The 22,885-nt window shown below is 36.4% G+C and overlaps 1 protein-coding gene across 9 annotated transcripts in view; it reads left to right on the top strand.

Moving 5' to 3' along the window:
• ZMYM2 (zinc finger MYM-type containing 2) overlaps positions 1 to 22,885 on the top strand; it is a 93,032-nt gene that overhangs the window by 29,801 nt on the left and 40,346 nt on the right. For 5 of the 9 annotated variants that reach the window (XM_074569712.1, XM_074569676.1, XM_074569685.1 and 2 more), the window contains 5 exons: positions 2,007 to 2,292; positions 5,848 to 6,013; positions 6,811 to 7,023; positions 19,641 to 19,791; positions 20,557 to 20,672. In XM_074569712.1, coding sequence (XP_074425813.1) covers positions 2,007 to 2,292; positions 5,848 to 6,013; positions 6,811 to 7,023; positions 19,641 to 19,791; positions 20,557 to 20,672 — 932 coding nt within the window. Of the gene's footprint in view, positions 1 to 2,006; positions 2,293 to 5,847; positions 6,014 to 6,810; positions 7,024 to 8,266; positions 9,611 to 19,640; positions 19,792 to 20,556; positions 20,673 to 22,885 lie in introns of those variants that run through there. The other 4 variants (XM_074569740.1, XM_074569750.1, XM_074569731.1 and 1 more) reach the window with 2 other exon arrangements.

The following is a 22,885-nucleotide window of genomic DNA, read 5'->3' as shown; positions in this document are numbered from 1 at the left end:
GCTGGAACAGGGCAGCCAAGTGAATTTTAACTTTAAGCACCGTGGTAACATATCTTAGTTTGTCAGTATGGATACTCATGCCTTCAAAGGTAAACTTCTTTAATGGTTTAAAGAGGAATGTGTTTTGTTCTGCTTCCTTTCCCTCACCTCTTTGTTCCAGCTCTTCTATTTACCCTCAAGCACTACGATGGGTAAATTTCCAAAGTGTCTGAGAAATAGAACATCCTTGACAGCTACAGAGTCACACTGGAAAATGATCTTCTATATGCTAAGGAATGTGTGTTGTTTGTTGCTGTAACAAGGGTTCTTGGAACTTTGCCCTGAAATAAATTTTAAAACTATGCAGAAGAATATGTTGTTAATAAAACAGAAAGAGGACTTCAGAAAATAGTATGAGGAAAAGGGTGCCTCCTGTTTAATAAATTCTTATGGACCAAGATAACATCCCTTAAAATTAAGGTATGGCAGTTGCTGAAGTCTATGGATTAAGGTTTTTGTTATCTAAAGTTACAGAATTTAAAATAATCTGTTTTATATTTCCTTATTAATACTAGTTGTAATACCACTCCAGGAATATACTGAGTTACTGCAGTAAGGCATTCAAGGCTTTAGGATTTTTATTTAGTTACAGTAAATACTGTGTTTACTCTTTACTTAAAAGTAGTATACAAGTACTACCAAATACAGTAATATTTATGGAGGTATTTACTAGTCAGTAAGTCGGTGAAGTACTGTTCCAGATGCTGGGAATAAAAAGATTGAAAGGTAAGTCCCAAGTGTTGGGACACTGTTTGGGCTATCTGACATGTACTATTGAAAATGTGTATGAATGTTTGAGTTTTTTATAATGGAAAGACATTTCTGTTCAGGTTTTATTTCATGCTTAAGTAACATATCGTTCTTGGCATTCTTCAGAAGCTCAATGTTCCTAAATTCTGGTGATAATAATTTAAAATGAAAGCTTAAATTCCAGAGAAAAGCCTAGAAATTACATTTTATTTGGAGATATTTACACCCCACCCCACCCGGAACTGTATATTGTGCTCCAAACCAAGATACCGAGCATGTAATTTAACAGAAGCATGTTATCTTTCTAGATATATTTCTGTTGGGGAAAAAGTTTTACCTAAGTTCTTGTGTCGAAGTTTCTCTGTAGCATGTTATGCGACAAAAGATTGGGCAAAGGTGACTTCATTCCGTAGTACTCCATTGTACAGAAATGCAGATGGAAGACTACTGAAGTCTGGAACACAGGGTCATGGATTTGTGTACTGCCAGAACTTAATGAAATGTTATTTTCTAGGTACATTGATTTCTACTGAGGAAGACTTGGAATTCTCATGACTTTGCCAGTTTGCACATTAAGTGGTTTTCATTGCATTGAAAAGGTTATTGAGAAAAACAAGAACTCTTACAGGAATCAGTGATGTAAATGCAGATCCCCGATGTGGAGCTCTAACTGCAGTGTAGTTCTCTGGCTGCAGGCTGGACTAGGAAACCTGTACGGAGACCCCAAACTCTAGGGTTTATCACCAAGGCCAGACAAACAATGCTTGTTAAAGATTTAGAACAAAATAACTAATGAAAATCTATATAAATTTGTAGAGTTTCTATCTCAAACCTTAGTTTAGAAATTCATGTTCTCTGTTGGTATCTTTTTTTTTTTAATTGCAGTTGGTAATTGCAGTTTTGTTTGTCTGAAGATAAAACTGCCAGTTTGCAAACCCAGTGCAAGTGAATTGAGGTCTGCAGAACTTGTCACTAGATGCAGAATGGGACCATCCTGAAATTTGTTCGTATTCTGAAGCTTTGTAACAGTGGAGAGTGGTACCACCAAACAGCGTTTTACTTTAAACCTGAATTTCTAAAATATCATCTTCCTCCTGTTAATTCTCATTTCCAACAGAAAAATTATTTTATGATCATATATCTGTGAATATTATTCTCTCTCTCTCTCTATATATATGTACACATCTGTTCACTTTTATGTTTTTTTTGTCTTGAAGATTCTTGGATATCCCAGTCAGCTTCCTTCCCTAGAAATCAGAAGCAACCAGGTGTGGATTCCTTGTCACCTGTAGCATCACTTCCTAAACAGATTTTCCAGCCTTCCGCCCAGCAGCAGCCTTCTAAACAGGTTAAAGTCACATGTGCAAACTGCAAAAAGCCTTTACAAAAGGGACAGACTGCGTATCAGCGAAAAGGATCAGCTCACCTTTTTTGTTCTACTACCTGCCTCTCATCATTCTCACACAAACCCACTCCAAAGAAACTTTGTGTTATGTGCAGAAAGTAAGGGATTTTTAAATTTTGTTTCATATTAGGAGCTAAATCCAGTAATATGTGAGATTCTCATGCATGTATGGGAATTGCTCCATTAATGATATAAAATCTTGACTATAGAAGTACTTTATGTAGTGTCTCTTTAATGTTGTTTGGAAATGTTGAATTCACCATACCAGCTACAAAATAAAAAGTATACCAGCTTTTGAATTTGGAATATGGCAGATTGTTTCTATGAAAGCCAATACACTAAAAATTACTGATTTTTTTTTTTTTTTTTTTTAAATAAAGGTAAGGTGTCCAAGTTACAATATATCCTGTGACAATTCTTTAGATTTAAAGACTTTTGTGGAAAAAAAGTGGACCTTGTGTTGCATAGAAAGCATTCTTTTTGATAGATTAAGATATAAAATCAAGAGGCTTTAAAAGGAGTAGAAACTGATACTTGCAAGAAGCTGGAAGAAATTTGGGAGCTCTTTGACTGTTGACAGTGTGGGGAGAAGAGAAGCCTTAGAGTTTCCCCATAGTTAGGGGCAACTGTGACAACTTTTGAAGTTGAAGATACCTTAAGTGGGCAGCACAGAGGGAGTGACAAGCATACCTAGAAGTGTCTTTCTCTAAATTATTGATTAGGTTTGACTTGTAATTTTTCATTATTTCCCAAACTTAAAATTGCCAAAGAGAAGTCTTCCATAGTTGTACTATTACAGTACAAATTACTGTAACAACAAAATAACTGTACTGTCTTTTTCTTTGAGCATACTGATTACTGAGATACTTGCACTTTTTCATATTTTTTCAGTAAACTCTATCCAGTACACCCTGCAGTGACACTGGTTAAATGATGAATTCTTGCTGACCTAAAGGCTTGCAGTAAAGACTACCTTCATTAATGTATGTTTTGGAGAGCGTGGTCTTTGCTCAGTTGCAGATTTAAACTAGTGAAGAAGTTTTACTTAGTGGCTTGTATTCAGACGTAAGCTACTGGGCTGAATAACTCTATTTTTCTTTTTTTTTTTTTTTCCTTGAGATCAGTAAAAATAAACTACAGAAAGTGTTGATATCTTGTGTATTCATACTTTGGTGGACTGAAAACCTTGCAGATTTAACATATTTTAGCTTTTTAAAAATATGTGTAAAAACTCTCAACCTTCGCCTCTACAGAGCTAGTTAAAAGCACTCTGTACTCTTTCTATTGGCTTGTACATGTTTATACACTTTTTTTAAGTAATTGGTGACTACCATCTTCAGGTAGCTGCATTATATGCAAAGATGAAGATTAGACTCATCTTTTTATTTCTGTCTGAAATCTTGAAAATTCATGGCTAAATCTGTGCTGTCTTGCTACTTTGGAGATACTTATCTGTGTATTGTAAGAGGCTACGTGCACTGCCCTAAATGAAAAGGCTTTATTTTTGAATGATGGGGGAAATAACTTATTTCTTCTAGCTTTTGAGGTTACTTAAAATAGTTATAGTGTATTTGATTTCTAGAGAACCTCTGAGAAATCACTTTTCACAATTTTTGAGGTGATGTTGGTCTTCGTTCTTCCAGTAGTATGAGGTTGCTTACTCAATCACAGTTAAATACAAGGCAATATACGCATGAAATTGTTCCTCTGTAGCATGGCTTTGTTGCGAAGCCCAATCTTATCCAGCCTTTTTTTTGCCAAACTTTGGCTACCTGGTGGTAGCAAACTAGGTACTCTTTGCTCCACGCTTGCTTCCGCATTCTTTTCCTGCTAAAGCAGACATAATATTGTTAGATTGCAATTCAGTGAAAGGATAATGTAGGTTGGATAGATAATAGTTGATATGTCATAGGTCAGACTTTCAGTGGTAATGCTCAGATTTACCTTTAAATACATAGATTACTTTAAGTGGAAAAAGTGAAGCCTATAATAACTTTTAAAAAAATTGTATAACCCCATCTGAAAAGTCAGAATTCTTGCATATTTTGTTGTAAACCACTTTTCTAGCACTCAACCTTTGTAACTACATAATAGCATAGAAATTATTGTAAGAAGGAAAGTAGAGGAAATATCTGGCATTCTCCTTAGCGTTTATAACTTCTATTGACTTGTGTTACTCTTGTTGACTTTTCACTTGTGTCCTTTGATACAGGTTAATATGTGCTTTCATACAAGTTAATAGTGTTTGTAAGTCGTGGTGGAATCCAACTAGAAACTGTAAGCTCCTCAGGGCAGGAGCTCTGGCTTTGTTTTGCCGAAGAGAAGTGATAACACTCCCCAGCACAAATCCTTACTAGCTTGCCAAAGGGCAAGCCAAAATACGCTGACTTTCCTTTGATGGAAGAAGGCAGGCTTGCAAGCGTTAATAATCCAGTTGATTTTCAAGGGAGTCTGTCTGGGGAAGCATACAACATTTTTCCAATGTATCCCACTCATCCTAGTTTTAGGGCTCCTAGATATGAGTATCTGGTGCATGTCTTTTCCAACTGGTGACCCATTGTGATGTCAATAGAGATCCAGACGTGCCCAATCAATTTTTAATTTATTCTGCCCAATGGCATTTCCTGTATGTCAATAATAGTTTTCTTCCTTAGACAGCAAGTGGGGGGAGGCTTTTATTTCTTCTTTCTTCTAGTTTATGGTATGTGGTAGTTTGGGATTAAGAGTGAAACTACCTTAGAAACAACCTCAAGTTTGGTAGACCTGGTGACAAAGGTGCTCTGACAAGCATGGTGTTAGCAGCTTCGCTAAGTTTGCAGCATGTGCAATATACAATTGAAAATCAGCAAGTCTAGAATTAACTTCAGTGAAAAACAGTGTAAGTCAGTTTAGTTAGAAGAAGGTTTGTTCTATTTCAAATTAGTTTTATTAATGGATGCTTGTCTGGTTTAATGCATTAAATTGGTGCAGTTTCTTGAGCAGCTGCATGAACTGTTCAGGTGCTTTGGAACTTTAATGACGGAATTAACTTTTAAAAAATGTTTATATGATAAAACTTCAAGGCAAGTTTGTGGTAGAGTTTTAAGCTTTTTGATTATGTTTATTAAAGTATGAGAAAACAACCTTCTCTCCTCCCCTCATCCTGTCCTGGGATTAATACTGGAATGGTGAAGTTATATACAAATAAATACCTTTTACTATAAATTTTGTCTTTTACAACAAAGCTGATTTTTTCATATGGAACTTAACCATAGCTTTTGTGTAAAGTTGCAAAAGGGCTAGTTTAAATTTACTCTGTTCATTTTTTGTGTAAAGATTGAGTTTGACACAGCTGTTAACTAATGGTGCATTAAAGTCACTTAGTTCTAGAATAATGTAATGGGAAAAAAATAACCCAAATCCAAACAAAAAAAATAAGGTTTTGCACAGGAAAGATGTTGTACTTGCAGTACTTAGAGTAGTTGTAAAAATATTATTAAACTTAGTGTTTACATGTGACTAACAACTGTACATCTACAAAACCGGTTTGAAATGTAAACATTAAAAGGAAGAACAAATGTTACGAGATGTAAAGTGTTCTTGTTTAAATAGAGAGATATATATATATATGTATTTATCCACAAGCACACTAGAGGGTTTTTTTTGTCTTTCAGAGATATAACAACAATGAAAGGTACCATTGTTGCTCAAGTTGATTCAAGTGAGTCTTTCCAGGAGTTTTGCAGTACATCATGTTTATCCTTCTATGAAGATAAACAGAATCCCTCGAAAGGAGTTTTGAATAAATCAAGATGCACTATCTGTGGTAAACTAACTGAGGTCTGGCTGACTGCTTTTTCTCTTTGACTTTCTCAGTAGTGATCCTATTAATAACTTGCATTCTGAAATAAGAGAACTGGAAATAGGGAAATTTAAAATCTGATTCAGTATTTTCATATGCAGTGAGATACTAAGATATGCAGCCTTAATATTCATGAAGAGCAACTGAAGAAAGAAAGAACTCAAAGAGGTTAATACTGATTTTTGTTACAGAAACTTGAAGTGCCTTTTGCCGGTACCTTGTAGCTACTGTCAACAATTTTTTAGGTGTAGAATCTTGTAATTATAACCCCGATCTCCCACATAGAAGAATTAATCTTGAAGTCAAGATTTACTATTACTTACTTTTTTGCTGTATATTTTGAAAGATTTTGCAAATATTTTTAGAGATATGTTGAACATACATGATTTCAAATTCTCATGAATGTACTAATTTACTTTTGATGCTGTTACTGGACCCACCATAGTTCAGGCTACTACTTTATATGCCATGTTGTTAGCCTGCAAATTGAGCATTTTATAAAATTGCATAAATTGACCTACTCTAATATGCAATTATTACATGCTTCCCTGTGATCTTTGCTTCTAGGCTACAAGAGCAAATGTGTCCAAGATTTTTTCCTAGAACACCCAATTTCTGTTTCTGTATTTCACGGTCACTTCAAGCATCTCTGTTCTTGAATAGTGAGATAGTATAATCTGGTTTTAGTTATTGTACTTGAATGTAAGACTTTGGCTTGTCTAGTAGTTTCAGGTAACTGTGTGGTGATAGAATACTTTTTTTTTTTATTTTTTAGATTCGTCATGAAGTTAGCTTTAAAAATATGACTCATAAGCTGTGCAGTGACCACTGCTTCAATAGATACAGGATGGCGAATGGTTTAATAATGAATTGCTGTGAGCATTGTGGGGAGTATTTGCCTAGTAAAGGAGCTGGAAACAATATTCTTATTATTGATGGTCAGCAGAAAAGATTCTGCTGTCAGAACTGCGTTGGTGAATACAAGCAGGTAATTACTACTTGACTTATAAATTAAAATTACATGAACATTAATACTTCTTAAATTTATCCTGTTATTCATAACATGGGTTTACTTCTTATTAGAAGTCTTAAGTAACAAAGACTTCTTTTGTTCTTAAGTAACAAAATGAAATTCATGCCAGTGAGGCCAAACTAGCTGGACTGGACCTTTTACTACTGGCTTTTTTTGATGTTGTTGTAACAGCAATAGCTATTTGTCATTAATGAAAGTATAATTGAAATTAAACTTTCTGTTAAAAATTTCTATTTCTTTCTAATGGATTTATCGCTTGTGAGTATGTTAATAGCAAGCCTGACACACAGGCTTACTGGTCTTTAAATGATGTTGGTTTTTAGATACAACAGTTTGTTTGTATGCAATCGAAACACTCAAAAATGTGCAGAGCATACAGATCAGACATAGCTGGGAGAATGCTCTTAACTGATTACACCTTGGCTGCGTACCTGTACTATGTCTAATCTCCTTCACTGTACAGCATAGGATTTCAAAATTTATTGTTACTTTCATCCTTCCACGTCATAAATTTTGTGCTTTCTTTTTCTTTACTTGGTTTATTTTTCATTTGTTAAGACTGTTAAGATAGTAATAATTGTTGTGGTTAAAAAGAATTATAAATCAAGAAATCTGATGCTGATGTCTTTTACATATTACAGAGCCAGCTTAGCTCTGAACCATTGCTAATGGTTTAAAGGTTTGTTATTTAGGTTTAACCATTGTTAAAGGTTTAAATGTTACTACAGTATTTATGGTATAATAGGATATCTCTGAAATACTAAGTATTTTGGGGAAGGATATGCAATTTGGGTAATTTCTTTCTTTTTTTTCTTTTGCTTGGTACATTTTGATCGTGAGTTTGTAGGGATAGTGTTACAAAATACGAAAGTACTATTTTACTTTATCTCATTTTTGAAGTTCACACTTGAATATGTGAGTGGCCCCAGTGCTGCACGTTGCTCTGGGTTCTTTCTTCATCTCTTTCCATTTTTAAGAAAACAATGATCCAAGAGAAAAGGGTGTACAGTGCTGAATGTTTAGAAGTTCCTTAATGTTGCATCATGTATGTTTGTATTTTCTCTTTGGACATTCAGTTTTGATGCTTTTGGGGATGGCTTTTCTTGTATATATGCAATGTGCAAACAGCAAATTTGGAAGGTGCGTATGTAAACAGCATAACTGAAAACGTAACATAAGCGTTATTCTTTTGTCACAGCTATACCAAAAGGGACAGGATAGGTTTCCAAGATACTAAAAACATAGGCATGCCCAGAAGCCATGGAAAGACTTGAAGAAACGTTGAATACTGTCTCTCGAAGAAACAAAAGGCATGAGATTAACTTTGAACTTGAGACATTCCCAAACAACCAGTATAACATGCACTGCACATGGAATTATGAAACGAACGTGGAATTTTGAGAGGTCGAATGATAAATCTGTGTTTAACACTCGTTACAGACTGTACTCTATTTGTTCAGATATTTTTGTATTTTTTTTTTTGTGCTTAGATACATGTATTTGAGAATGAGAAGGATGTGGGTAGCAAGTTGTATGTTCTGGTTTGATTTGGGGAAGAGCAGCAATTTGCAGTACCAGGAATCTTCACAAGTAGTGTTGGGTAATTGTGCATTATTGTGAGGATCCTTAACAGAACCTTTAAAATTGAGACGCATTGTTTTGGTGTATTTAGTTCTGACAGCAGACTTTATTCAAGCAGGTTCTTAATTCTTTTGTGGAAATATTTGGTACTGAGGAACTGTAAGAGGCTGTGAGAAACTCAATTCTAGTGTTCATTGGCATCTGGTTTGGAGTGGTGGTTAAATGTAATTCTTAACTGGTAGGTTTCAAATGTTTCCTCGAGTGTGGGGGCTTTGGGCTATTTTTGATATTAAGAGAACCTTAAAACATAAAATTAGAAGTTTTTTAGTTAATGTTGCTGTAGGTGTCAGAGTTGCTCAGGGCACAATTATTTGAGAATACATAGTTGTCTAGAAGGATTTATTTAGGGTTGAACTTCCATTTGCCTTAAGGTTTTTTGAACTGAATGTATTCAAGGAATTCTGTTTTTTAAAAAGGAATTTAGACATTGGAAAGTATCGCTTGACAACTCATTGGGCCACAATTGATAAATTGTAGGTTGCTTTATTCAGCAGTAACAATGTTTTTTTTCGAAACTTTTTAATAGATCTTACTTTTAAAGGAGAATCCGTGAAGGAGAGACTATAGGAGAGTTGCTATTACATACTGAAAGTATCTCAATGGACTCAATAATATAGGAAAAGTTAATGTCATTTAATTATAATAGCATTGTGTTGTACAACTGATTATCATGTGTCACACAACAGTTTTAGCAAATGTTTTTTTACAAACAGTTGTAAAATAAATAGGTCTTATTGGTATGAGCTTTGTATTAAGCAGTTTCTGTTGTAAATGTCATACACCTATCAATATGCTATACGTTTGTAGTAGTAATAAATGAAAACTGATTCTTATTATTTGTACTTATCTATATACTTCATCCCTATTTTTTTGAATAAATATTACACTGATTTGAACAATTAATTTTCAGTAAGTTATCACGGATATTTTTTTCTTCCTGGAATGAAAAAATTAAAACTGTGGGTAATAAAAATTACTGTGGCTCTTGGAATGGCCGCCGACTGTTGGTGGGAGGCAGGGAAGTGAGAAACATTGTTATTCCTGGCATGGGGAGTAAGTTTTTTTCTGAAGTGTCTAAGTCACCTTTCAAGGTGATGGATGCATTTAGCTTTCTACATACCAGTTTCAGAATCTGTTTTAAAACAGACACACAAATAATCTTGAATATTGCATCCTGTGTTTTGCTTTTCTGAGAGGCAGTGGTTGTAAAACTGATGTCATTACAGAGCTTAGGGTTTTTTTCATATTAAAAAAGCTATGAAAAATAAATAGGTTAATAAATTGTATAAGACTTTTTTTTTTTTTTAAATTTAAATAGACATAGCCTAACTAATACTCACTGTGGTTATATGCAAGAGCATGTTAATTTCCTGGTGGCACAACAGCCATTCATGAAGACAGCTAAGTACAAGTCAAGCTTTTTTAAAAATGAATAAACAGGGATAAAATCCTTCCTCCAAAAATGAAATCACTGTGACAATTTAGATAAAATGTCAAAACCCTTATTGCAAATATTTTTTTTTTTTTAAACCTGAAGAAGACTACTACTTCTAAATTGTAAGTTCTTTTTACTTGTTGCACTGAGGTTCAAGCTGTACATGTGTAGAGGGATAAGAAGACTTAAAGAATGATGCTAAACAAAATGAAACGAAAAACAACGCTAGAAGAGAACGAGATATCTGACAAGGAGGTGGCTAAACTGTCTGTGTAATTGTGCAAATGCTGAAATATTTTATTTGAGTAGGCGTTTCATATAATTAAAATGAGAACTTAATCATTTTAAAAATTACTTTAGTGATTCATTTAAAAATTAGTATCTATGCAACAAATTCAAACTGACCTCAAATGTACCTGCCATGAAGATGTATTAACCAAAAGCACATAAATACATTTTGATGTTTCTGCTTTTGATGACAGAACGGTAGGGGTTGGAAGGGACCTTCGGAGATCACCTAGTCCAGAATTTCTGATACTATTGTATATTTTCTGTCTCTACAAAATTAGTCAGCTTTCTTTTCAAGGCAGTTGCAATGTTGTTTGTGTCCTGGCTTGCTCGATTTGGGTACAGACTTTACAACCTTTTTTTTCCAAGGAACAAGCGAATGCTGTGACTTGGCTCGTGCAACCAACCATACCTTTTAGTTTCTAGCTGTTCAACTAAGATAAAGCTGAGTCTATGTGTCTGTTTTTAAAAATACAGTCTTTAACTGCTTTGTTTACTGGCCTGATCAGTCCACAGTGCTCTTGATTCTGCCATGAAAGCATTTAGTGATTTACTAGTTTAAAATGTTCCTTGATTACTTTTATTTTTTGTTGCTTTGTTTCCTTAACTAAAATTCTTCTTGTTAGAATGTGACCTGAGATTAGCTTGCTTTGGGTGCTTCTTAAAAGTGATGGTCTTCGTGTGCTGTCAAAAAAGGGAGGGAAGGAGCTCTAGCTATTTCTTCATAGGCTTCTTAATAGCTCTGGCATGAAGTGAGTACCTGACAAATGGCAGCCAAATGAGTATTTTCCTAGTTGGAGAGGATGCTTGCAGTGCCTTTTCATCTAGTGAAAATTTTACTTCAGTACTGAATAGAAGTGCATTTTGTTGACTTGATTGATTAGAAGAAGGCCTATTACTGAACGTGCTTCAAGACTAACCAGGCTATGCCATCCCTTTGAGCTATTGGCCTTACAAGCAATAGAAAAAACCCCCACCCGGCCAGTTGTGCTTCCTTGTTTCAAATCCTGCTCCTTGCCAAACAGCTGCTTTTGTGAAACTCTCCTAAAACTCATTTCATCTGCTTTATCTGTGTGCAGGGATTTAGGAGCCTTCACTGTATACAATAATATGCATATCAGTTCTGCAACTTTGGATTGTTCTTTGTGTAGAGTTTGTATTTAGTCTCACAGAATGTATTGTTATCTACTGCTTTAAATCTCACTGAATGCTATGATAGAATGTCTTGTCACATCATACTTCAGTGGAAGCATCTAGGGTTTTCAAGGGTTTTCAACTTTGTCTTGTCCCATGCAGCGTCTGTTCCTTTTCAGTTCTGCTTTGCTATTAAGACAAACCTGTCCTCCTTTTTACAGTACAATTAACAACAAAATCTGCTGTTTCCTGCAGTTGTTACTGCTTTGTAAATACTGTTGACAAAACCAGTGAGAGCTGAACAGCTCCTATATGTTGAAATACTAGAAATACTGACTTTTCAATTTATCACACACACACACCCCGCCACCTCATTTCTGTTAACTTTTATAGACAAGTTCTGTGGTTTCAGCCAGTTCAAACTGTGGTTTAATAGTGGAATCTCTTCCTCAAATGATAAACCACTTCAGTCTCACTTTGAGTAATACTTAGCTTGGTATTAAGTAATCTCTGGTAATACTGAAGTCTGATACTACGTATGCTTGTACAAATTAAGATAGCTAGATGCTTTTTACACCATCTACCATGGTTAAATGACAGAAATCTTTATCAACCAAGAAATAATCAATTCCCTTTTCTTCCTGCTCAGTGGTGTGGGGTTTTTTTTGAGGCCTCTAGGTGTTAACGCCTCCAGTTTCTTGCGTTTCTGATGCAAATCAAGTCCTTCTAGAAACTATCCTGTTCTTCTACCTTTTCTTCTACCTTTTATTTACTCCTGTTTCCGGAACCGTTTGTTTTGCCATTTCTGCTTCAAATGTCTATCTTCATCTGTAGAATTTGCTGCTCTTCAATAAAAAACTATATAATCAGCTTCCTTAGGCACCTGAATATCATTCATAGTAAATGTTCGGGATGTTATTTTGTCAATAGAAGATAAAGTGAGATAGGTACATAAGAGATGTTGCTACTGCTTTGTAGTTCTGAAGAAAAGTACTTGACCGCAGTCAAAATTGTGAGGTGTGATCTGTGTGGGAGCACAGGAAATTCTTAGGAAGAGGAAGCAAGGAGGTACTATGACTAGATAATGGAGTTAGGATGGATATAACCACATCTGTGCACTGCTGTACCTGGAGTAGTTGGACAGGGTTGAGGAGAAGGAGGACAAAAGGCAAAACAAACAGCTGAAATGTTCAGTTAAGAGTAGCTTGCTTTTTGAGGCACAGGAAGAAGGGATTTTCAGCTCTGCTTCACTTGAAGGCGTGGAGGCAAGTGTCTTGAGAGCAGAAACAAAACTGGCAAAAAGAGGGAGCGCTGGCAGTTGGAGATGCCGAAGAAAAGTTACCGGACGAGTTACTGATTTAGTGGTTTGCAGAGTTCAGCTGATGGAACATAAATCACTTGCCATTCAAGGGCTACAAAAGCAATTACTTCAGCTTTTGCCCTTAAGACTTGGGCAAATGCTTTTGAGGTGTTACTAATCTTAGGAAAGAGTTTACAGTTCTTGGGGGAGTGATGATTTGGGTGCATTATTTCAAAAGACTGAATAAATAATATGGTTTCAGCTTTCTTTGCTGTTACAGATTCTGCTGACATCTGGTTCTTTTCTTAGACGTGCGTGTTGCTTCTGGATCCACCTGGACCATCCTTCTTTCAAAAATATCTGAAGTAGTTTAGCTGCTATTTTCTCGATTGCCTTACTAATGGATCTCTGTTATAGAATTCCATGTAGTGAATATGTCTGCTTTTCTACTTAAAGAAAATGTCTGTCTTCTTTCTCCTTTACCTTTCTTATTTGAACACAGGTTGACTGTGCTTCTGTCCCAGAATATTCTTTTCTAGAAGCTTTCCCAGTATTTATCTTATTTCTAATTTGAAACCGTTACTCTGTAAAACTACCAGAGAGAAGTTTGCCTGGATTAAGAAGTATGTACCAATCTGTTTTACCATGAACCATATGAATTTAACTGCAAAGCATTTCCTTCAACTGAAACCAAATCTTTGGGCTGCTACATGGCGTTGTAGCAATCCTCAATCAACTGGCCCTTGCATGGGAGAAGTTGTAGCAAGAACGCTCTGTTAGGCTGCAGGCATGTTCTTCATCCTGTTCGCTACCCTTCTGAAGGCACGTGAAGCAGATCATACTGCTTTTTTCAGACAAGAATAGAAGTCTGTAGCACAGATATCTGGATGCAAGGCACTAATAGCTTTATTGGAATACTTCTGCAGCCAGAAAGTTCAAGACAACAGACTTCAATTAGTTTCAGTTGCAAACAGAAGTGAGGCTTACTTCTAAAATACCATGAAACTACAGAATGGGGCTGATTGATACTTATTTTGGGGGTTCATCTTTCTTCTTAGTAGGATATATGCAAGAAGAGCTCTAGACTTCAGTTTTCATGATCCTTTCAGTAAGATACAAAGGAAGATCAAGACTACTTCTAAAATGATTGTTGCTGGTAATGGCAAGAATAAAAATGCCTCAGAAACCCTCCAAGTGAATTTTCTCTTATTCCAGGAATTTGTATTTCTGTTGCAACAATACTTGTATTTCTGGAAGATATTCCATTCATCTTGCAACTTGCTAGCCACTCTTGTAGTTGCCAATTTAAGTTCAGCACTGTCCTAGTGCACAGAATGGAGATATGAAATGTATATAGAACTAGTAACTTCTAAGAATTTTCAAATTGCATGAAGTGTTTTATAATATATCTTTTCTCAGTTACTGTCATGAGATACCTATCATGAAGTAGACCTCATTTCTAGGATTAAGTCTCTAATAGAGTATACAAACAAGTCATAAAAGAATGAGTGGGTTTAGAATCAAATATAGTAAGAACAGAAGAATATTCAGGCTTCGGCATTTACTTTAGACTTCATGCTTTGGAAGAGGTCAAATATGCAATGGGATGTTGCTAAAATTGGGTCATCTCGGTGCAGAATCTGGGTGGAGTAATGAGGGAGAGATCTAGCCAGACCCCTTTGCATCAGGCTTCCCCTCAGAGGGCACTGGGACAGTATTCTCTAGAAATTTTGCCTCTGGATTAAGTTAATTTTTTGGTACTTAATAGTCTAATTGATTCCATTTTTCTTACTAGTTTGATAGCAGTGTTTTTACTTAAAATTTTCCTTAAAATTGCAGTCCTTAAACTTGCATATATTTTCATATGACTCTCTAGATTTGAATTTGCCAGAAGTGGTGCATGGAAGGAAAATGCTCGTTTCTCTTGTGGAGTGGTTCTGAGTTAATTCCATCTCTGAAGGAAACTTGAAACTGAGACTAGTTTGAATGTGCAGGTTTTTGTCTATTATCACTTTTTCCTACCATTGAAGTATCATGGGGAGCACAAGATGAAGCCAGTACTTCATCTGGAATGAAAGAGAACTGATAAGATAGCAGCTCCGGAGAAAAAGACTTGGATGTCCTGGTGGACAACTAGTTGAACAGGAGTTAGCTCTGTGTGCCTTTGCTGCAAAGATGTCCAACTGCACTGTATCGTAGAATGCTTGAGGTTGGAAGGGACCTCTGGAGGTCATCATGTCCCCCTTCCTGCTTAAGCAGAGTCACCTGGAGCTGGTCGTCCAGGACCGTGTCTGTTTGAGTTTTGAATATCTCCAAGGATGGGGACTTCACAGCCTCTCTGGGCAACCTATTGCTGTAATAGCAAGAGTGTAGCCAGCAGGTTAAGGGAAGTGATTTCTGTGCTCTGCCTCTGTCCCCGAACTCTCCCCCTCCCCTTATTCTTCTGCACTTCTGAGACTGCATCTGGAGCACTGCGTCCGGTTTTGGATTCCACAGGATGAACGGTGCTGACATACTGATGCAAGTTCAGGAGAGAGCTACCAAGGTGTTTAGAGGGCTGGAACATATGATGTAGGAGGACACACTTGGGAGACCTTAGTTTGTTCAACCTTGCAAAGGAAGGGAGCGTATAGAGAGGACAAAGTTGGGCTCTTCTAAGTAGTGCACAGTGGAAGGATGAGAGGCAACAGATACAACTTGAAAACAAGGGGAAACTTGATACAGATAGAAGGAAAAGCTTTTTTTTTCTGTGAGGGCAGTGAAACCCGACAGAGGTTTGTAATGCTCATCCTTGGAGATGCTCAGATTTGACTGGAAGAGATTCTGAGCAACTGGGTCTAGACCTGCTTTGAGCAGGAGGTTACACTTGACCTCTGGATGTCCTCACCTATCTACATGATCCTGTGATTCTGTACTTCTGAAACAAAGAATGAAGCAGTGACGTTTAAAATAGAGAGTCAGGAAGTTTTGGTTGGTTTTTTTTTGTTGTTCCCTCTTTACTTAGTAACGAAGATTTTGGTATTCTTTGCTGTTTTTCTCCCTACCAGTGAAGTTCTTTCTTTTGTCTCCTGACCATGAAATATCGACAATATTGACACAGCTTTATATCTTCCTTAATTTCTTTTCTAAACAGCCACTTTTCCTTGAGGATGGTTAAAATATTCAATTAAAAAGAAAACGTTCTGTAGTAAGAACATGAGAACAGCTGTTCTAGTTCAGATCAGAGGTTGAGACTCCTGCAGTGTGTGTAAGTGAGCATGCGGGGAATAGCAAGAACAGGGCAGGTACTTAGGATATTTTCCCCTGAGCATTCTCTTAGCTTCTGACTCTATAGAAGTCAGAGAATCTCTTGAACTTTATGCAGTGATCCTATATGCTATTTTTAGCAGATCTCTTTAATTAGTCTTGTCCAGTCTCCCTGTGAATATATACAAGCAGTTTTTCCATCCATGAAGTTCTGCTGATGTGCTGTTTGTTATGTGAAGAGCTGCCTCCTATTGTTTGTTTTGAAACTTCTTCTGTTGATATTCACGTGATTTCCCATAGTTGTTAATATTAGAAAAGACAATGAACAGTTGATCCATAAGCGCCCCACATTATACCATTTTTGGTTCTGTCATAATCCTCTTAAGTTATCTTGTTTCCAGGCCAAAAATCCTTACTTCATAACAATGCTCTCTGACCCTGTGTATTACAGTAGTTCTAGTTCTACTTAGTTTTAGTGCATCTTCCATTTATTTATTCCAGCTAGAAGGGAACTTCTCAGGAAAGGGTTCTCAAATGTTACATTTCGACAGAATGAAATTACTACTGCGGATTCTGAGAGATGGAAAATAACGTGTGATGAATGTTAGAGTCGAAATGTAAGTTACCTGAGAACCTTGAGAAGAGGGTCTCACCTGGAAATCTGACACTTAAGAACAAGAGAAAATTCTTTGTTTGCATTATAGCTGTATAAAAACATAAGGGATATTACAGTGCAAGGTTCTCTGTTGTCAATGGAGGAAGCCTTTGAGTTAGATAGACTATTAAACAAACTGAGACGGTTGTGTAACATATTTAAACTACTAGTAATGCAGAAATGCTCAAATGCTCTTCTTAGTTGCTGTGACAAGAATAAAGTGAGAGCTTTGCTGTCATGCTTTTGTTTCTACCCACAGAATCTTCTCCATCCTTGATAATGTTTTTTGGAAATTCATGTTCTTTGTAGTCTTGATAATTTAGATCTAGGTTTGCTAGATTATTACTAGATATTAGTAAAGATTCTTCATGTTGCTCTTAAGTCTGAAAGATGTTGGGTGAGATCAGTAAACAATGCCAGTATTACACGGATGTTTGCAATTCAGAAGTGACAGATGTGCTGCTGCACCGCACTTTGTGTGCGTGATCCTTTCTTGCCATCAGTTAAATGACGAGGTATTTGAGATGCTGGTTACCAAAAGCTATTTCTACTTCCAAGTAGAAACATGTAGTCTGTTGACACAATGAATCTTCTCTGATGATTATGCTCTGATCAGCTGACTATAAATTCATTTATTATAACATGTATTTTCATCTCGCTGTCTCTTGAATTCATTGTGGCCTCAGTTTGATGTTTTTTTTTTCTTTCGGACCTAGAACTTGTGAAAGCTTTGCTTACCTGTGCAGTGTTTTCTGGTTATATTCCTGAACGCTCTTTAAGCTGTTTGTCTGCGTATTTGTATCAGTGCTTCTAGATTTACACTTTGGTTTGTTCTAGAGGTACCAAGGCTATTTGTGCACGCAGATTTTTTTTGATGGTTATTGTCCATTAGGCTTGTTCCAAGAAGTTCTTTGTAAATTGTGACCTCCTGTATTTTCACTGGTAATATAACTCAGAGTGTTCTTGATGCCCTGCTTTTGTCTATTAGCCTGTCAGAGGAGATGAATGTATATTGGCAGAATAGCTGCAACTCATAGAACAGTATGATTGCTACATTTTGGTCTTGGTTCTTAGTATGAATTTTGTCAATATTATGGCTGATGAGGAGGATTATTAGGTGCCGGGTAACATATTTAACGCAACCAGAAAAAAATGTAATAGGATGGGAAAGAAGGATCCTGGAGTTGTATAGAATACCCTTCTCTAGGTCGGAGCTTGATATCTGGACACGTTGTCCTTTCTGGAGAAAATCCACAGTAAAGCTTTCATCAAAGCAGCATGTGAAAATTGTAAAATTGTGTGGTATTTTGAAATTTTTCTGGTCTCTGCAAGGTGCTGTACCCAATCTGTGGCAGAGGCATGTGTATTTGTACATTTTTATGTACGTGTTTTTAATATAGGGAAGATAATACATGTTAGAAAAATCTAAGCTGCTTCTCTGTCTGTCTGCAAGGTGGGATTTAGACAGTTATCAAACGTTAATCCAAGATACCCAGCAAAGATATCTATTGAAGTTTCTGTTGCTCTGAACAAAGTGAAACAGGCTTTGCGTTTCCTTCCCCCTTCAGCCCTTGAGAAGAGGGGGAAAAGGGAGAAAAAAAAAGGGGGGAAAAAGGGAGAGGTAGTGCCAAAATCATTCCTCAACAGAAGGGAAGAAACGTGAAGTGCCTAAGTGTCAAGAGGGTATTTTCTAATAACTCAGTAAGGAAAGAGTCTGTCTAGTAGGAGTCTCACTGCTCTTCAGATGAGGAGTTCGCTGTCATCACTCTCAAAACCATGGTACTGTTTCTATGGGCAGAGAACGCGTCTAGACATTTTTTTCTGAAACTTGCTTTATGGTGCTTGAGATATTTGCCTAACACTGAAGTATGTAATACATATAGCAGATCAGAACTATTGATTTTGTGTGTTAACTGCGTCATTGGTATTTTTGCTGGGTGCTACTTTCCAGTGCTTTTTATAGAACATTCCCTTCTGTGGAAAACTGTTGATTCATGGACTGATGTGTTGAGAGATGTCAAAATTGAGTCTGTTGTAGAATCACAGAAACATAGAATGGTTAGAGTTGGAAGGGACCTTAAAGATCATCTAGTTTTAACCCCCCCGCCATGGGCAGGGACACCGTCCACTAGTCCAGGTTACTCAAAGCAACCTTGGTTGTATAATAATAACAACCTAGGTTATCAGGTTCCTGGAGTCACAGTTCCTCATTGGATCCAATGAGGAGCATAGAAACTCCCGCAGTTGTTTCCCCTGCCTGGAGGACTGGAACTGGAAGAGTTGAGAAGTTAAGAGGTTCTCCCAACAGCGCTGTTACCAAGAAACTTCTACGTCTAACTCATACTTGATACTATTAAAGATGTTATAATTTGGAGGGTACGATTTATTTTTTTTTTCCAAATTTTAGCACCATTATTTATCCTTCATCTTTGCCGTGCCAGATTCCTGTTTCTTTTCTTAAAACTGTTGTCCCATCAATAACGAGAGAGGAACAGAGTTGTTTCAAACTCTCCAACTCAGCACCACTTGCTGTATACTCTTACCAGAGCTCACAGGTTGCAGGTGGTGGGGTTTGGGATGGTTTTTGTTGGTTGGTTGGTTGGGTTTTTTTGAGGGGTATGTGTTTTGGGTTTTGTCTTTACACAGAAGTTTAGTTTTAGACAGCTTGCCCCAGAAGTAAGAGACCCAACCATAGCGCTGAATGCTCTTGAGAGGATGATCGTGATAGTTAATATAGGAAGGTTCTGATGAGGGAGCAAATTGCAGAAGTAAATCAGTAAGTTTTCCACTGTTTTTTTTATACCGTAATTTAAAACCAAAAGCCAAACATAGTTTTAACTAATGCATTGTTTTGCTTTTGTTTTATGTTTTAGAAATGTGGCAAATTAACATCTTGTACTGGCTGCAGAGCCCAGTGCAGGTTTTTTGACATGACTCAGTGCATAGGACCTAATGGATATATGGAGCCATACTGCTCAACTGCATGCATGAACACACACAAATCAAAATATGCAAAATCACAAAGTAAGTGAAAAGGATGATGGAATTTCATCACTGATAAGAGTAGACTTTTTTTTTTTTGAAGTTTAAACACCAGGGGTGGGTTTTGTTTTAGAATTAATCTATGCAGATGTGACTTTATAGGTTTTTAAACTTACATAAGAAGAAAAGAAAAAGATCATGTTATATTCAACACTAGTAAAGGGACCCATGAGGGATCATTTTCCCCGCCGGCCTTTTTGGTTGATGTCTTAAGGCTTCTGGGGAAAAAAACGTTGAGACATAATGTGCTCTGATGTGTCAGAGAATGATAGTGTGGTTTTCATGCATATGAATTAATACTCTCTTCTCTGTGATCCAACCCCCCAGCTCATTTTATCTCCTCAAGCAATGTTTGGAGGATAGAGGTAGTTATAATGTCTATGGGTATTTTCTAGGTGAAATTTTTAATCTGGGTGAAAGGAACTGGTAAATAACTCAAAACGTGTGTTCTTCAATATGCAACGCAGGCATAGATCTTAATTCAGTGAACTCAAAGTTGAAAATGCTCCAGTGAATTTTATAGAAGAAGGTGCTCTTTCATATTTAATGCTGATTTTTAATGGAAGAATTCAGCAAAACCTCTGCCGTTTCTTTTGTTTTATGTGACTTCTGGAAGCTGACTGGAAAACAGGCAAATCTTAGTTTTTTACATTGAAATGGTGGAAAGAGCTGACCTGTAATCCGGGTGGGGTTTTTTGCACTACTATCTTGTGTTTATTTTGTTTGTAAACTACATTTTTCTTTTAGGTATGGGAATTATTTGCCACTTTTGTAAACGAAACTCTTTACCTCAGTATCAAGCCACAATGCCTGATGGAAAACTGTACAACTTTTGCAGTTCCAGTTGTGTAGCTAAATTTCAGGTTAGCTGTTGTGTTAACTCTTTTCCTCCCTAAATATTTGTGTACTTGTGTTTGTGTTAAGTATTTACATATTAAACTGAGTTGCTTGTATATATATGTTTGAGTTACAATTTACATACCAAATGCTTCTCGCTCATAACAATTTCTTTGATCAAAGTACTGTTTCATAATGATAGCACTAGCTGCTATCTTAAACTTAGAAAACTGGATAATAACAACCCATTTCTCCTTGATACCGTAAGAAAAGGCAAAGCAATGTCACTGCTCATCTTATTTTTATCACCCCGCCCTCTTGATGGCGATGAGCCTTGTTGTTTAGCATTGAAGATCAATAAATTTCATCTCTTTCATACTAAATACAGTAACAAAATTCTCATGTACTAACAAAGATGTGTCATGGTGAAAAGTGATTGTCTCTGAAATGAAAGGCTAGAGCCTAAGCCATTAGAACATTTATGGACAAAACTAGCTGTTTAAATTATGTCCAGAAACTGGAGTGTTGCAAGCCCAATGATAGGCACACTGGAAGAAGCTGCTACGCTTTTTGAAAATGTCATATTTTTAATACGACTTAAGGTTAAAACATTAGTAAAAGATGTTGTAGTGATTAATCTCTAGGTGATCAAAGAACGTTTTCAAAGAAAATGTTTCAGTTTTTTTAATGTAAAAACAGTTTTCCCAGATGCGCACTGTATAATTGATAATTGCCTTCTCACGTGTTGTTGAACAGTTACACCCATACAGGGTTTTTCCCATTTGTCATTAAGCTTTGCTGTTTCCTGTCAACTGGAAAGCAAATCAATCTTTTAATTGCTTCCTTAATATACCCTGGGTAGGACCTCTGTCATGTAGCCCTGTTCTGTGCTTCCATCCTAACCAACGTAGTAGATGTCTGTCAGTGGAACTGATTAACGAAATAGATGCAGATTGTTGGTATGTAATGACAAACCTGTAATACTTTTTGCAAACTCATTTGGCATCTGTTTTATTCTACGTGGTCCTACAATTGGTTGCAGCCCCAAGAGCTCTCAGAACAAAACCTTTGTGCTATTTGACTGAGAAAAAATAAGTTAGTGAGTGACAAATACAGTCTGGGCCTTCTTGGAGTTGCAGATAAGTCAATATCAAGCAACGTTATTGAAGATAACTGCCGGATCAGTTGATGCTGGTTAAGGGTTTCTGATCTTTCTGAGGCCTTGCTGATGCTTTTGTTGTAGTTTCAGTAGATCTGTCTTTAATGTTGTAGTGGAGTTCAGTTAGAGCAGCCATACAGGCTGTGCGTTCTCAGTAAAGACCAAGAACGGGTAGGTAATCGGTCACTTGCTTACAGTTAGTTTGCTCAAACATCTCTGTCAGATTCTGACTTTTTTTTGGATAGTTTTTCTATATTCACTGTCTAAAAAATAAAATGTATTCATGTTAGATAAGAGTCGATCGTATGAGAACAACTTGTTTATTCCGTTCATTTAGTATTTAGATGGAAAGGACGGCACAGCACAACGTGAGCATTGGACTGTAAGTGTTCCCTTGGGGCTTTTTCATACTTAAGTGACACATAAGGCATTGAACCTAAATTGAGAAAATGGCTTAATCTGTTTGGTCAATTGCAATTCTTTCTGCAGTGATCTTTGGAAAAAATGGCTGATTTACGATGGTGCTGATATTTTTCACTGTTTACTAATGCAGATAACTCTTGTTTTAGTTTTCTGTCATTATATTCATCACATTTTCTTGCTGTGCCTGTTATTCCATTACGTTTTTCTTTGTTAGGGGTTACCCTTCTCAGAACAGAATAACTGCTGTTTCAGGCCTGTCTGCCTTCTGAAAAAATTTTAGGACTTTTGGTTTATAAATGGTTGGAATATTTAAATTCCCAATTTGTTTACAGTACTTTAGGGTTGATGGTCATTTTATTTTATGAATAAGCTTTTGTTTCTAGCTAAATATTGTTTTAATGTATTAAAATATTTGAAAGATTCAGTTGAGCTGCTCGTTGTGCAACTTATGTCCGTATCTATATTCTCCGTTGTGCAGACAAATTGTAAGAGCGTTCATCCTTGTAAGAAAGAGGGTAAAAGAGTGAGAATAGTCTGCTTGATGTGATTTTTTTATTTTTTTTTCGTTTGGTCGTTGGTGATAAAGTAGTATGACTGTATCTTGTCTTCTTTCACGCTGTGTCTTGGAGGATTTATTGCAGAGTTAAGGACAGAACT

Source organism: Larus michahellis, chromosome 1 (assembly GCF_964199755.1).
Source record: "Larus michahellis chromosome 1, bLarMic1.1, whole genome shotgun sequence".
Lineage (NCBI taxonomy): Eukaryota > Metazoa > Chordata > Aves > Charadriiformes > Laridae > Larus > Larus michahellis.
This window is presented reverse-complemented; position numbering and strand designations above follow the sequence as displayed.